General features: G+C 45.9%; 1 protein-coding gene across 24 annotated transcripts in view; it reads right to left on the reverse strand.

The window, feature by feature from the left end:
- Positions 1-14,378, reverse strand: part of SPRING1 (SREBF pathway regulator in golgi 1) — a 314,339-nt gene that overhangs the window by 278,830 nt on the left and 21,131 nt on the right. The window contains exon 5 of one of the 24 annotated variants that reach the window (XM_033408671.2): positions 3,738-3,910. The exons of 21 other annotated variants lie outside the window; for them this stretch is intronic. In XM_033408671.2, the coding sequence (XP_033264562.1) occupies positions 3,779-3,910 (132 nt within the window). In that variant the 3' untranslated portion in view covers positions 3,738-3,778. Of the gene's footprint in view, positions 1-3,737; positions 3,911-5,698; positions 6,016-6,057; positions 6,188-14,378 lie in introns of those variants that run through there. 2 more of the 24 variants (XM_033408679.2, XM_033408680.2) reach the window with 2 other exon arrangements.

Genomic DNA, 14,378 nt, shown 5'->3' on the forward strand with positions numbered 1-14,378 from the left:
TCTAAGGCCTTTTGTTTGTGGGTTGGTTTTGTTTTTAATTGCACCCACCCTAAAAAAACCAATGCGTTTCTTTTCTAGGGGGAAAAGTTGGCTGCTCCCAAAATCCTGCCTGCCCCAGTTTGGAAGGATTTCACTGCCTCCTCCACCCATTGGCAGCTAAAAGGCCCCCTGGCCTCCGTCTCTGCAGTGACTGAGGAGGAGATGTGGAGGGAGAGGGGGGAAGCCGGGGAACAGTTTTAAAATGAATATATGCATGTGTCTCTCCTGCTAATCACTGGAATGCATTTTCAGGAGAGGTGAGCAGAGGGATTAGCTGCAGGACTCCCATTAATGTTAACTTTATTTCAGTAATGAGGTGCCAAGGCATGGAACAATCACGGTGGCTAATACGGTGTAATCACAGTGATGAGATACGCATGCTGGGAAGGGAGGGAGAGGGGGCGAGAGTCAGGAGGGGGAGGCTGCTTGCTAGTGGGGACGATGACACCAAAGAGGCAACAGGAGCCAAATTCGAGAGGAAAAGGGAAGAGGCAGGTGAACCCTGCTGAGGGCTGAGCTGGCTGAAGGAAGGCACCGCTGGTAGGCAGGAAATAACAACAGCAACTCCTCAGTGAGGACTTACATTGGCCAGGCCAGGTGAGGAACCCTGCTCATTTCATGGCATCCTCAGGAGGAAACAGAGAACTGGGTATTATCCCCACTGTAGAGATGGGCAAACTGAGTTTTTAAAAAGTTAAGTCATTTGCCAAAGTCACGTGGCCAGTGGAAGAGTCTCAGTTTGAAGTCAGATTTCTCATAATTGCTACACTTTACAGTATGTCCCCTCCGCTATGAAGAGAGGGTGGGAGAAATAACATGCGAACGCCAGAAGCTAGAAGAGTAGCACCAGAAGGAGGAAGAAGTGGCTTTGCACATGGCCAACCCCCCCATGACGCTGATGCATGGCTGTGTTCGTAGGGCTCACCACACCCAACCAGAGCCATCCATCTGGATGTCTTGGTGATGCTGAGAGAGGGGGATGAAGGAAAGGAGGAGAATCGCTCTCATCAGCCAAGTTCCAGGTACCACCTGTAGCCAGGAAAGAAATCCTCAACACACCCACGAACAGAAGCTAGAATGTTCGCTGGCTCTCCAGACCACACAAACCCTTCAGTTCGAGAAATGTCTGCTGGCCAGAAACCATTTACTCTCAACAGAGCCTAGTGTCTCTTCAAGTGTGGTCTGCAGGCTCATCTGGGTGCCCCTGGAAAATGCACCTTATCCCCAGAATAAGCGCTTCCAGGGAGGGGCTCTGTAGCTGCCCTTCCACCAGAGCCCTGGCTTAGGGTTCCCAAAGATTTCTCTGTGCTCTAAAGAGCTTGCAGATGTCCAAGGCACAGCATTTCGATGTCTATAACCAGTAAGACACACTCCGCCGGTCAGTCCTGCCCCAATCCATGACCCCATCACCTCACAGGTTGCTTAGAAGCATGCAGTTCATAACATTCAACACAATTACAGAGCACCTACTATGTCCCAAGCTCTATTCTATGCCCTGAGAATATAGAAGGGGAAAAATCTAAGTCCTGTCTTCCTAAAGCTTGCATTCCAGTGAAGAAGACAAACAGGATGCCCTGTCGGAGAGCGCCGTGAAGAAAAACACTTGCAGGACAGCAGTGATTCTCAACCAGGGCGATGCTGCCTCTAAGGGACAGTGGGCAATGTCTGGAGACATTGTTGGTTGTCACAATTGGGTGGGGGGGGTCCACTGTCATCTGGTGGGGAAGGGAGATGGATGCTGTTCAACATCTTATAATGCCCATGACAGCCCCCACTGCAAAGAACCGTCTGGCCCCAAATGTCACTAGCACTGAGGCTGAGAACCCCTAGCGCAGAGAAGACAGAGATGTGCTCTTCAGGATAGGGGTGCGGGAAGGCCCCTGGAGAGGGACATTTGAGCAGAGACCCAGGGGAGTGAAGGACGTCTATGGGCAGAGGGGAGGCGCACACAGGGCACAGTACCTGGTTGGACTAGGGATTTCAGTGTAAGTGCAAGGGAGCCTGGGGGTTCCTGGCGAGATGCTGAGACGCTCTTGCTTACCTTTCCGGAGAGTCCCTCTGCCTATGGGGAGCAAAGGGGCACAGAAGGACCAGCTGGGAGGCTGCTAGCATCATCTAGGCCAGAAACGCAGGGGCTTGAACAAGAGCAGGAGAGGCAGGGTGGCAAGAAGTGGTCTGGTGCAGAACACGCCGTCAAGGTAGAGCCTTTGGGACTTGCTCATGGATTGGATGAGGGTGTGACAGAGGAGTCAAGAGTGATGCTTGGAGCCCACTTTCCACTAGGTCCCTGGTCCAAGTGCATCCCTGGAAAACATGACTCCATGCCCCCCTCCTCCCCTTAACCCAGTGTTTCTCAACTAGGACGACTGTCCCCTCCAGGGAACATTAGGCCGTGTCTGGAGACATTGTGGGCTGTCACCACTGGGAATGAGGGCTGCTACTGGCACCTAGTGGGTAGAGACCACGGATGCTACTCAACGTCCTACAGTGCAGAGCAGAGCCTCCCCACCTCCCACCTCAAAGAACCATCCGGCCCCAAATGTCAACAGTGGTGAGGCTGAGGAATCCCTCCCCATCCCTGCCCCCTGCCACATCCTCTCACACAGGGCCCGGCCCCACCAATTTAGCAGGACTTCATCAGAGCCTGGAGATTCCGAATCAATGCATGTCAGTGGCTAAGGTCCATATTAACTACATCTCACTTGCTTCTGATGGTGACACAGATCAGATGCTGCTGCTGTCGCCGCTGCCACCACATGAAACAAGAGTGTTGGAGAGCAAATTCATTATCCAGCTGTTAAGAGCGACAGCATATACATGTCTCTCTCAGACTGGGGGACCTGGGAGCCAGCCCTGCTGTATGACTAAGTGGCTGCCAGCCTCCTCCTCCCTGTAACCTTGACACGCCAGGGCAGGGCCTCCAACGCACAAGCTAAAAATCCAAAAGGCAACATCGGCGGGAACAAATGGATGGGTTAATTTGTTTCATGCCCCTGTCGCTAGCAGACTTTCATGGTTTAATATCCCAGCTGCTAGGAATCAGATTCGGCAGAAGGAAGAAAATGTGACGTCAATGTAGAGATCCGATTGTATTCAGTTATGTTTGCTTAAAAACCGGTTTTGGGTCCGCTTGGACCTCTAGCAACAAGCTATCACACTTCCAGGTGGTATCTTTAAGGAAAGCTAATTAGGATTCTTGGCACTTGTAGCACGAACGTTTTACAATCTTCTTCAAAGCAATTTGCCAACATTAGCTAATTAAAACACCCAGCCTTCCGTTGAGGGACAATGGGAAGAAAGTAGAATCTTCATTTCTGAGCATCTGCTGGAGGGTAAAAGCTCTGAACTCCTGTTGCTTTCACTTGGTGGAGGTCTTTCTCCGAAGGTGGCCTTTCATGGTTGTTAGCAACCTTCTAGGGATCACTGAAAAGACTCCATCTTTTCTAGCACTTTGTCTCTAAAATAAAGGACAACACTAAGAAGGGAGTTTGACCAATTAAGATTGGTTCGCTAAGCCAGAGGTCAGTACACTATAGCCTGCAGGCCGAATCTGGCCCCCGACCTGTGTAAATAAAGTTTTACTGTAACACAGCCAAGCCCATTTGTGTACATAGTGTCTTTGGTCGCACTCAAGCTACGACAGCAAAGTTAAACATTTAAAACAGAGCCCGTATAACTTCAAAACTGGAAATACTTACCTTCAGGCCCCTTACAGAGAAAGTTTGTTGACTCCTGCACTTCACATCTGCCTTGACCATGATCTTCCACCTGGGAGGGTCAACCTGCCCCTGGCCCTGACCAGGCTTATCTCATGCATCCATCTCCAGGTGTCTATGTCATCAATAGGGCTTCTGAGATTCTGCACTCTAGGCTGAAACAAGAACCAGCACACCCATGTGGGGAGAAAACCTTTGTATAGGACAAGGGGCTCAGCCTAGACATGGGCATGCTGTTGGCAGAAGGGCAGAGAGGGCCCGGGAAAGAGCACAGACGGCCTTCATTTTAAGTCACTTCTTGCCTAAGGCCATTGCATCGCATCAAAATGCAGGGCTGGGTCTGAGCCCCACTTCCTGGCTCCTTGGGCCTGGTAAACTGCATCCCTTCTCATGGATCATTTCCTCCTGTGTAAAGTGGGAAACATTACCTGCTTTGCAGGGATGCTGTGCTGTGTTTCACTATGTCTTTCGAGACTCCGTTGTCAATGCTGCCACACAACGCTCCCTCTACTGAGAAGGGAGGACCGACCCCCATTAACCGGTGTTCCCCCTATTCAAACCCCCCCATTCCGGTCCTGGCCCCACAGCTCTCCTCTCAGAGTCTCATTACGGTTATTAGCACAAGACCCCAAATGAAGGCCTCTGAATAAGTGTCCTTGGACAGGAGAAAGGTTATGTAATTTTAAAAAGAGGGCAATTTGAATTTACTCCCCCAGTGTAAAAGTGACAATTAGGAAATGTCAAAACCCAACAGACTCTTTCTCCCTTTTATTTCATTTTCATAAGAATCGCAGGACCTGCCTTCCCCTGCCATTCATCCCCAACATCCCTCCCTCCCCAGGCCCCACCACCCAATCTGAAAATTCCGTGTTCAGAATTCACTCCCCTGTGTTGCACACCGCCCACTGGGTGAGGCCTCTAGTTCAAGGAAGAGCACAGGGGTGGAGCTCGCCAGGTCCCGGGGTTGCCTAGGATTGTTGGGAGGGGTCAGGGGCCACCAATGGAGTCAATTCCTCTGGTCCCGAGGTGTCCGACAGCAGGACTGATGTGACTTGTCAGCTTGGGGGTGGCAGAGACATTCTAGACACCCCCTTCCATTTTTCCCCCAGCCTCACTGGTACATGCTTATCTGCCTTTGTGTGGAGTAGCTTGAAGGGTCCTTATTCATCCAGAACAAAACTGCTTTACGAAGGTAAAGAAAAACTCTGCTGTTGGAAACACTCCCAGCGTCCCCCTTACAACAAGGCCCCTCTGCCAATCAGCCCCTTGAAGAAGGAACTGGGGAGGCAGAGCTGGGGGTGTCCAGCAGACAGGAGAAGGGCCCTGCCTACAGATACTGCACAGGCCTTTCAGAATCAGAGGACAATGCGTGTGTGTCCCACAGACTCACAAACCGCCATGGGCAGGACTGGGGTCCTGCAGTGTAGACCACAGAGGGCTCAAGCAGACCGCTAACTTAGGGCATCTAAACAAGGAAACCACAGACTCCTGCAAGTGGCCAGGCTTTTAGCTTAGTCCAAACCCCTCATTTCACATTTTGGATCCACTCAGCTGCACTGCCCACTAGAAGCTTCTGAAGGTAAAAGGGCTTAACAGCCCGTTCACAGCCTGAAAGTCACAGAATCATAGCAACTCAGGGTTGGAAGACGGAAATGAATATTTGCTGAACGCGGCATGTGCAAGAAACTTTACATACATAATCTATTTAAGCCAAAAAGAGCCTGTGAGGAGGGTACTGTCATGCCTGTCTTACAAATAAGAAAACCAAACTCCAGAGCAACTAAGTATTAGGGTAAAATGACGCTACTTGTCAGGGGCAGAATTGGAGTTTAAGCGCAGGTCCTTCTGGCTGAGCCTGGCTCTCCACTCTGGGTTCCACTTCTTCCGTGGGGGTCCCAAGCACAACACCTCTCCCCAACACCCACACCAGCCCTTTGCAAAGCTTCTTGTACACATTTTAGAAACAGCTTTATTGGGACATAATATAAATACGAAATGCACACCTATTTCAAGTGTATTCTTAGTATATACAGAGTTGTGCAGCCACCCCAACATGTGTTGCACTGGAATTATACAACATGTGGTCTTTGGGGACTGGCTTCTTTCACTCAGCATCATGTTTTCAAGGGCCGTCCATGCTGTAGCTTGTGTCAGTACCTCATTCCTTTCTGGCTGAATCATATTCCATCGTATGGATAGTCCACATTTTTGTTTACCCATTCATCTTCTGACAGGCATTTGGATTATTTCCACTTTTTGGCTGTTGTGAACAACACTGGTATGAATATCTGTGTGTTTTTCTGCACATTTTTAAAAAAATCACATTTTTACTCCTTTTATTAAAGGTTGAAAGTTATAAACACCTGTTCTCTCATTGAACAACACTGCAAATATTTGTTGAAATGACGAGGCATTTACGACAGGAGAAGCAGCTGGATGCGGTGAAAAGAAAGTAGGTCAGGAGTCAGGGCACAGAACTTACTTTTTTCATTCATTCAATAAAGACCTATTAAAATACAGTATAAGGCATTATACTGGATACTAATGATTTCACCTCCTGACCATTCTATCATTCATTAAAAAAAAAGGTTTTGCCCATTCTGTCCTAGAAAACAAAGGTCAGTCATTTATCTTTCCAAGGCCTCACTCTCATCAGCAAAGTAGGGACAATACATACACCTGGGTATACCTGGGAGGGCTGGGAGAAGAAGGTATAATGATACACCTGAGAGTCCTAGACTATCAGGGACTCAACAAATATGATAATGTGACCCATATGACAAGAGAAATGACTTGCATTCATTTTCCTTTCCCCACCTAAGGTAAAGTATTGCTTTCTACTCAATGATGAAATGTTTCACACGCCAGGAACTGCCTGTAGAATGAGAAACACACAAGCTTCCCTGCCTTATAGAAAACAGATTTGGTTTTCATAAGTGGTTGAATCTTTAAACGCTACCTCCAAAGGTGGAAAAACCTTTTAAAGCAACAGAAGTAGGTCAGAATGAAAACAATTAGTTGGTACCTGACAATCTACCACGGAGAAGGGAAAAAAGGAAAAGACCTTCCACAGAACGTTCAAGTTCCTGGCATTGCACTTTCCCATCTTTGCCAGAAGATGGCGACGTGGTCCCACAAGGTTGCATTAGTGCAACGTTGGCGATGGAATCACAGGGACAAAGGGTACCTGAAGTTGTGCTGCTTGGAGACTTGTGCACCTTGTCAATTGCACTGCAGAGGTCTGGGCATCGCTAAGCACATTCCAGGGGAGAAAAAGAGACATGAGGAACAATGATGTGTTTACAAAGGCTACAGGGATCTGACGAAATTTGCAAATGGCTTGAGGTCTAACTCCAGATATCACCAGAATAAAGTTATTGGGGGTGGAGGTAGGGATAAGGGCATTAAAACATTATGCAAGTTAGTATCAAATAATTATCCCTTTATGTTACATCTACTCCAAGGAATATTATCATTCATTAAAAATCAAGTGGTATTAGACATGACACCAAAAGCACAAGCAACCAAAGAAAAACTAGTTAAACTGAACTTCATCAAAATTACAACTTTTATGCTTTAAAGAACACCATCAAGAAAGTGAAATGTCAACCCACAGAATGGGAGAAATGTTTGCAAATCATGAACCTGATAAGGGGCTCATATCCAAAATATATAAAGAACTCGAACAATTCAAGAATAAAAAGACAACCCAATTTTAAAATGGGCAAAGAATTAGGATAGACATCTCTCTAAAGAAGATGTCCATGTGGCCACTAAGTACATGAAGAGATGTTCAACATCATTAGGCATCAGGGATATGCTAAGTCAAAAGCCACAATGAGATACCACTTCATCATCACTAGGATGGCTGCAATCAAAAGGACAGACAATGACAAGTCTTAGCAAGGACGTGGAGTAACTGGAATCCTCATACACTGCTGGTGGGGATGTGAAATGGTACAATTGCTTTGGAAAACAGTCTGGCAGTTCCTCAAAAGATGAAACATAGAGTTACCATATAACCCAGTAATTCCACTTCTAGGTATATGCCTAGAACAGAAAGTATATGTCCGCATAAAACTTATACACAAATGTTCACAGCAACATTATCCACAATAACCAAAAAGTGGAAACAACCCAAATGCCCATCAACTGATGAATGGATAAGCAAATGTGGTCTATTCATATGATGGTATACTCTTTAGCCCTAAAAAGGAATGAAGTACTGAGACATGCTACAACATAAGTGAACTTTGAAAACATGCTAAGTGAAAGAAGTCAGTAACAAGAGACTACATACTGTATGATTCTATTTATATGAAATATCCATAATAGGTCTATCCGTAGAGACAGAAGGTAAATTAATTGTTGCCACAGGCTGGCAGGGAGGAAGAATGAGGAGTGGACTGCCAACAGGTATGGGGTTTCTTTTGGGGAGATGAAGATGTTTTGGAATTAGTGGTAGTGTCTGCATAACTTTGTGAATAGGAAAAATTACTGAACTGTATACTTAAAAAGGGTGAACTGTATGGTGTATGAATATTTCAACTAAAAAATAAATTTTTAAAAAAAGAACAAAGTACTGATACATGCTATAATTGGACAAACCATGAAAACATGGTGCTTTCATGTTTGTGAAAGGAGCCAGTCACAAAAGATCACATATTGTATGATTACATTTATATGAAATGTCCAGAATAGGCAAATCTACAGACAGAAAGCAGATTAGTGGTCATCTAGGGCTGGAAGGACTGGGGGGAAATGGGAAGGCAATAGCTAACGGGTATGGGACTTCCTTCTGGGGTGATGAAAATGTTCTAAAATCGATTGTGGTGATGGCTGCACAATTCTGTGAATATACTAAAATCACTGAATTGTACACTTTAGATGGGTGAACTGCATGGTAAGTGAATTGTATTCTCAACAAAGCTGCTACCAAAAATAGAGTTCCAGGGCTGCTGGGTCACACAACGGGGGAGGGGCAAGGGGTGGCGTGGAACACACCATTCTCTTTGTTACCAAATGAATGATGCCCCCTGGAATTGTGAAATGAAATGTGGGCCTTCACCCACCTCCCTGGATCAATGCATTCTTGGTGGGCAGTGACCTTGGTTCTGTAACTCCACAGCCAGCCTGGCATGCAGGCCACTTTCTCTGCCTTGTGATCACCAAATCAGATGTCAAAGCCCCATTAGAGGGTCATTCATTTGGTTACAAAATGGTAAAATAGGATCACAATTTTCTTTTTTGTTAAATATATTAATATATGTGCATGTATATGAAAAGAGATACACACCAAATAGTGGTGATCTACAAATGGAAGGATTATGAAAGCTTTTATTCTCTTCTCTAATTTTCTATAATGCAACATGTCACTTTATAATTCGGAAAAATTAGAAAAATGCATATAGTGTATATGCATCAACTGTGTTGCTATCTCACAACTGCATGTCGGCATTCTATTTTAAACTGGTTCTAATTTAATTTGCTTTACTAATCAGTACTACATACAAATACATAGAGTTTCCTCAAATCCTTTTTGAAAAGAAACAAGCTATACTAGTGTAGGTCTATGAATGAGGTGGGACTAAATAAATGGTTCCTGGATGTCCAAGCATAAAAGACTTTCTCTGGAAACCCAAAGTGACAGTTTATCCTAAGGCGGACAGTAGCATCGACACCTAAGAATGTTTAGGTACTATGTTCCCAAAACCAGAGGCTCAGGATCAACTCGATTTTAAATTCCAGAAGACTGTCTTCCAGTTCTCTGTACTCCCTAGCACAGAGCTAAGCACACAGTAAATGCCAGGTAAATACGTGCTGAATGAATGACTGGGGCTGGCAATTCCACGTCATCACCATTCAAGGGGCAACGAAGTTTAACCCAGGGTTTCTCCACCTCAACACACAGTGGGGGCTGTGCCTCAATTAGAGGCCCACAGTACATCTATACACACACTTCGTGACAATCAAAACTGTCTTCACACATTGGCTTATGTCCCCTGGGGGGCAAAATCTCCCTGCAGTTAACCACCACAGGTTTAAAGCAGCACTTTCCAGGTCTTGAAGCTACCAACTAGAATTCTGGAATGCCAGGGCTGGAAGGACCCTCATACGTGCTCCCCTGTACACTTTCACAGATGGGCAAACAGGCCCAGAAAAGAAGAGACACACTGGAGCCAAGATGGCTTCAGCAACGCAGCTCAGTGTTGCTCCCTACCCCGTGCTGTCCTTCGGGTTTGCGTAGAACTCAGCATCATTTCCTTCAAGGATTTTATCAGTCAGTGAGGCTGTCATAACAAAATACCACAGACTGGGGAGCTTAAATGGCAGGAACTTATTCTCTCGCAGTTCTGGAGGCTGGAAGTCTGAGATGAAGGTGTCAGTAGGTTTGTTTCTCCTGAGGCCCTCCTTGGCTTGCAGACGGCTGCCTTCCTGAAGCCCTGGTGTCTCTCCCTCTTCTTAAAAGGGCACAGTACTATTAGATTAGAGCCACCCTCACAGCTTCACTTAACTTAATCACCTCTTCAAAGGCCTTTTCTCTAAATAGGTTACATTCTGATGGACTGGGGTTGGGAATTCAGCATACGGATTTTGGAAGGAGACAATTCAGCCCATTATAAGGACTCTGCTCAGTGGGAAAAAGAATGTTAAGATAGAGCCCTCTCACCTGGGTTGTGCTGGAAGGCTAAGATCCCCTTTCAATGCATTATTCAAAAACCCTTCCTGGCAGGACTAGCAGCGAGGTGAAACATTCTGCTTAAATCAAGGATGATCCAAACCCAAGGTCAAACAGCAAGCTTCAGAGCAAGTAACCCCTCCTCCACCTAGGACCTCCTTCTCACCGCTCAAGAGCCCAGTATGGCACTTCATCACAGGGGCTAAAAGTCCAGGTCCAAGAGCAAAAAAATCTGGGTTCCGTCACTATCCTGGTTTAAACCACTAAGACAGTGTTCCCCTACACGAAGAAATTAATCCGAGTTCGTTTCTTTAGAATGAGGATAAAAAGACCTACTATCACATAAGCGTGGTTGTTAGGATTAAATAAGAGGCCTTTAGCGCCAGAAATGGGAGGAAGACAGTCGCTGCTATCACAGTGTTCCTAGGCTGGGCCCGCATGCACCTTCCAGGGCTCTGAAGTTGGCATCTAACAGTATAACCTGGAGCAAAATTTAACCTGAGCATCAGAGCCTTGTTCTTAAAATGAAGATGAGAAAGAATACCAGCCTCAGAAGACAGTGCCGTGTGAAAGTGATGGTGCAAATGTTTTTTGTCTGGGCAGGAATGGTCAAGAGACTATTGTACATTTTGCCTCGGTGAACGGGAGAGGAGGAAGAAGGGGGCAGTCACGGGCACCGAGTTAAGCCTGGTGTCTTCGAGGGCACGAGCAGCAGATCTATTTCCTTCTCCTTGCAATGGATACTCCCCTGAGTCCCTGTGCACAAAATCGACGGGCCCTGAAAAGAGTCTTGGTTTGTCGTCACTACCAGATGGTCCTTCATTGTCTTAAGGAGAGGGAACCCACTCAGGCACAGGTCCCACAGTCTCCCGACAAGGACTGTGCTGAGGACAGAAAACCTAAGGAATTGGTGCCACCAAGTGGCACAGACAGCAACTGCTCTTTGTGCCCCTGGCACCTCCGTCTTCTCTCCTCTCCCCTTCCTCTTCCTCCCATCTAACTCTCTTCCTCCTTCTTTCCTTGAAAGAGTGCCCACGACCATGGCTTAATTCAGTGGCCATCCTTGAAGGTCTGAAAAGGCTGCGGTGAAAAGACAGGGCTTTAAGATCATACTGGACTTGACTCCGTAGTTCCTCCCTGCTTTAAATCAGGTCAATGAGCTTATTTGTGTCAAATAAATGAGCCCGGCTGACGGCTAAGCAGCTGCAAGACTATTTATCTCAGGCCTCCAAGCTGGCACTCAGCAGGCTGCAGGCAAAGCTCAGGAGGGGCACGGGTGTCAGGGCCTGAGCTCTCGGAGCACGCCCTGGATTGCTGCCCAGACAAAAACCTCCCGAGAGAAACTGAGTCCAGCATGTGCCGGGGGCGGGGTGGGGGGGGAACTCTAGGCCTCTGAGACTATGGAGGTGAGCAGAGAAGATTCCAGCTCCAAATAGCAGCCCACAGAGCACCTGAGAACATCTTTAGAAAATGACATCCCTCCTGCCCTCAAAAACCATCACATGTGCCACAAACTTGACAAAGCAGAGTTGGCTTTTGGGGAAACTTGGCTGCTTTGAGCTCAGCTCATCCTTTCCCCAAACTAGACATCCAGAAAGATGGTCCCCATGTGTCCTTCCCAGCCATTTTATATATTTTTTTGTTTTTTTAATTCTGTAGTGATTCACTGAAATGAATGACGTACTTCAGAGATCTGGAGTGGGGCTCCCCCCCATCTTTTTCTCTTAGCTCTCTCAGGAAAGTGGGATTCTGCTGTGACAGGCTTTGACCTCAGCACGTTTCCTGCAGGTCAACTCTGGCTGAAATAGAATGTCTGTAACTTGTTTGTGAATAACACAAAGACTTGTCTCCCCACTGTGTAAAAATCAGATAGAAAAGGGATGCAGAAATGCAATGACAAATTTGTATGCATTTCTAAAAGGGCTTTCAATCCTACCCTGGCTTTATTTTAGAGGCCAGATGACACAATTAAAATGTGTACTTTTAAAAAAATAAATAAATATTTAAAAATAAATAAAAATTAAAAAAATAAAATGTGTACTTTTCCCACTCCGTAAATTAATTAGCTATAGTTGGGTTAAGCCAACACAACAAGAACTTTTAAAATATTATGTACAGCAGGATTCTACCTTTATTTATGTACTAACACAAAATACACATTCATGTACGAAAAAAGATAATTTTACATAAAAACTTTAATTAGTGGTTATCTTTGGGGGCTGGGATCTGACTATTGTGGCACAATTTAGTATCTTTGTAATTTTCTGTATTTTAAAATGTAATTCCCTACATTTTCAGGTTTCTGCCTAGTAATCACGAAAGAAATGAAAGGGAAACCTTTTACTGAGCGATGACTACAGAAGCCCTTAATAGGAATTCCAAGATGCTCTGAGCATCTCAGGTTAAGCATGCCTAAATAATTTAGCACTGTATTAAGGTATAGCTACATAGCACATTCTGGGCTTCCCTGCCAAAAGGCAGCTGTTTTTATGATGGAAAACACAGCAGCTGTCTTCACAGGTGCAGAGCAGCAATACATAATAAGTTGGTCCCAGCAGAGACGAATATGGTCTCTATTGAAAATCTGAGGAGAAAAAGGCAAAAAGTGGTGAGCCCCAGTTGAAATCTTCAAGAGAGAAGGGGAAGCCCTGATTTGACGAAAACAGGCTCCAGATAACTAGTCTCCACTTACCCAGTGAAAATCAAAGCCAAGGACCAAGTCGCTGGGCTCTGGTCTTGCTTTAACACGCGGCAGGATCTTTGGCACAAAAATTGGAATTTTGGATCTGCAAGATACCTTAGCAATCACCCTCCTCTGACAAATGAGGAAACCAAACCCAGAAGAGGTTAATTTACTCAAGGTCATTAATGCCTGTGCTCTCATCAGTAAAATTAGGATGCTACTCACAGACTTCATTCTGCTGTTACACTTACAAACATACACACTCCTCCCTCAGTAATAGTGACATGTGACCAACATAGTCTGAAATCTTGAATTTAACTGATAGCCAACACCACTTTTTCTCATTTAGCAAACACTTCTGATTTTGATAACTGGATGTAAGCTGACGAGAGCTTGCCTACTCTATGCTGCATAAAAAAATGTATGAATTTAGAAAGTCCAAAGACCTGAGGAACTACTGACCCTACCAAAAACTTGGAAAGTACCCACTTAGAAATAAAATGCATTTCTAGCAGTGATATGTTTTGGTTCCTCCGAGCCCACAACTGTAAAGTCCTGAGAAACAATACAGCTGGACCCCTATCCAAACATTTGACTGACTGCAAGGCCCGCTGGTTGTAACTGGCCAGTTGTTTTGTTTATTATAATATTAAAGGCTGTACTTCTATTTTTAAAAAGTCCAGCAGTTCAGCTCTAACAGCAGACATGAATCGAGTTGTACAACTGAAGGTACGCGGCAAGGGGCTGCCAGGACACGGAGTCGGCCGCACAAACACAACCGCTGTTGTTCCCCACTCAGGCCCTCGGGGGCCACCTGTTCCTCTTCATGTCTGTGTAAGCTGACTGGACGCTGAATGTTGCAGACATGTGACTGAGCGAAAACGGGGATCCTGGTACCCAAAACTGTCCTCACACCGTGACAACACACTATGCAACAAGAGTCCACACAGGCAAAGGGCCCGGAAGGCAATGCACTGATGCCACAGAGTCAGGAAAAGTGCTGTGTAGGAAAAGAACTCTCACAATCCCACTGGATTCTTTTTTCTTTTAATTATTACTACTTACTTATGTGGTACCTTTTTAGAGTAGAATGACCAGTTTTCCGAATGGAATCTGTAGTGACTCATTTCCCCTCGCCCCACCCCCAAAGGCCCTCCTTGCAAAGAGCCACTGTAGGGGGATTGGGAGGGCAGATCTGCGGGGGGGGGGGGGGGGCTCTCTGTAAACTTGGTCATTCTGCCCACAGGAGGTGTCTGCACTT

Source organism: Orcinus orca, chromosome 15 (assembly GCF_937001465.1).
Source record: "Orcinus orca chromosome 15, mOrcOrc1.1, whole genome shotgun sequence".
In the NCBI taxonomy this organism is placed as follows: Eukaryota; Metazoa; Chordata; class Mammalia; order Artiodactyla; family Delphinidae; genus Orcinus; species Orcinus orca.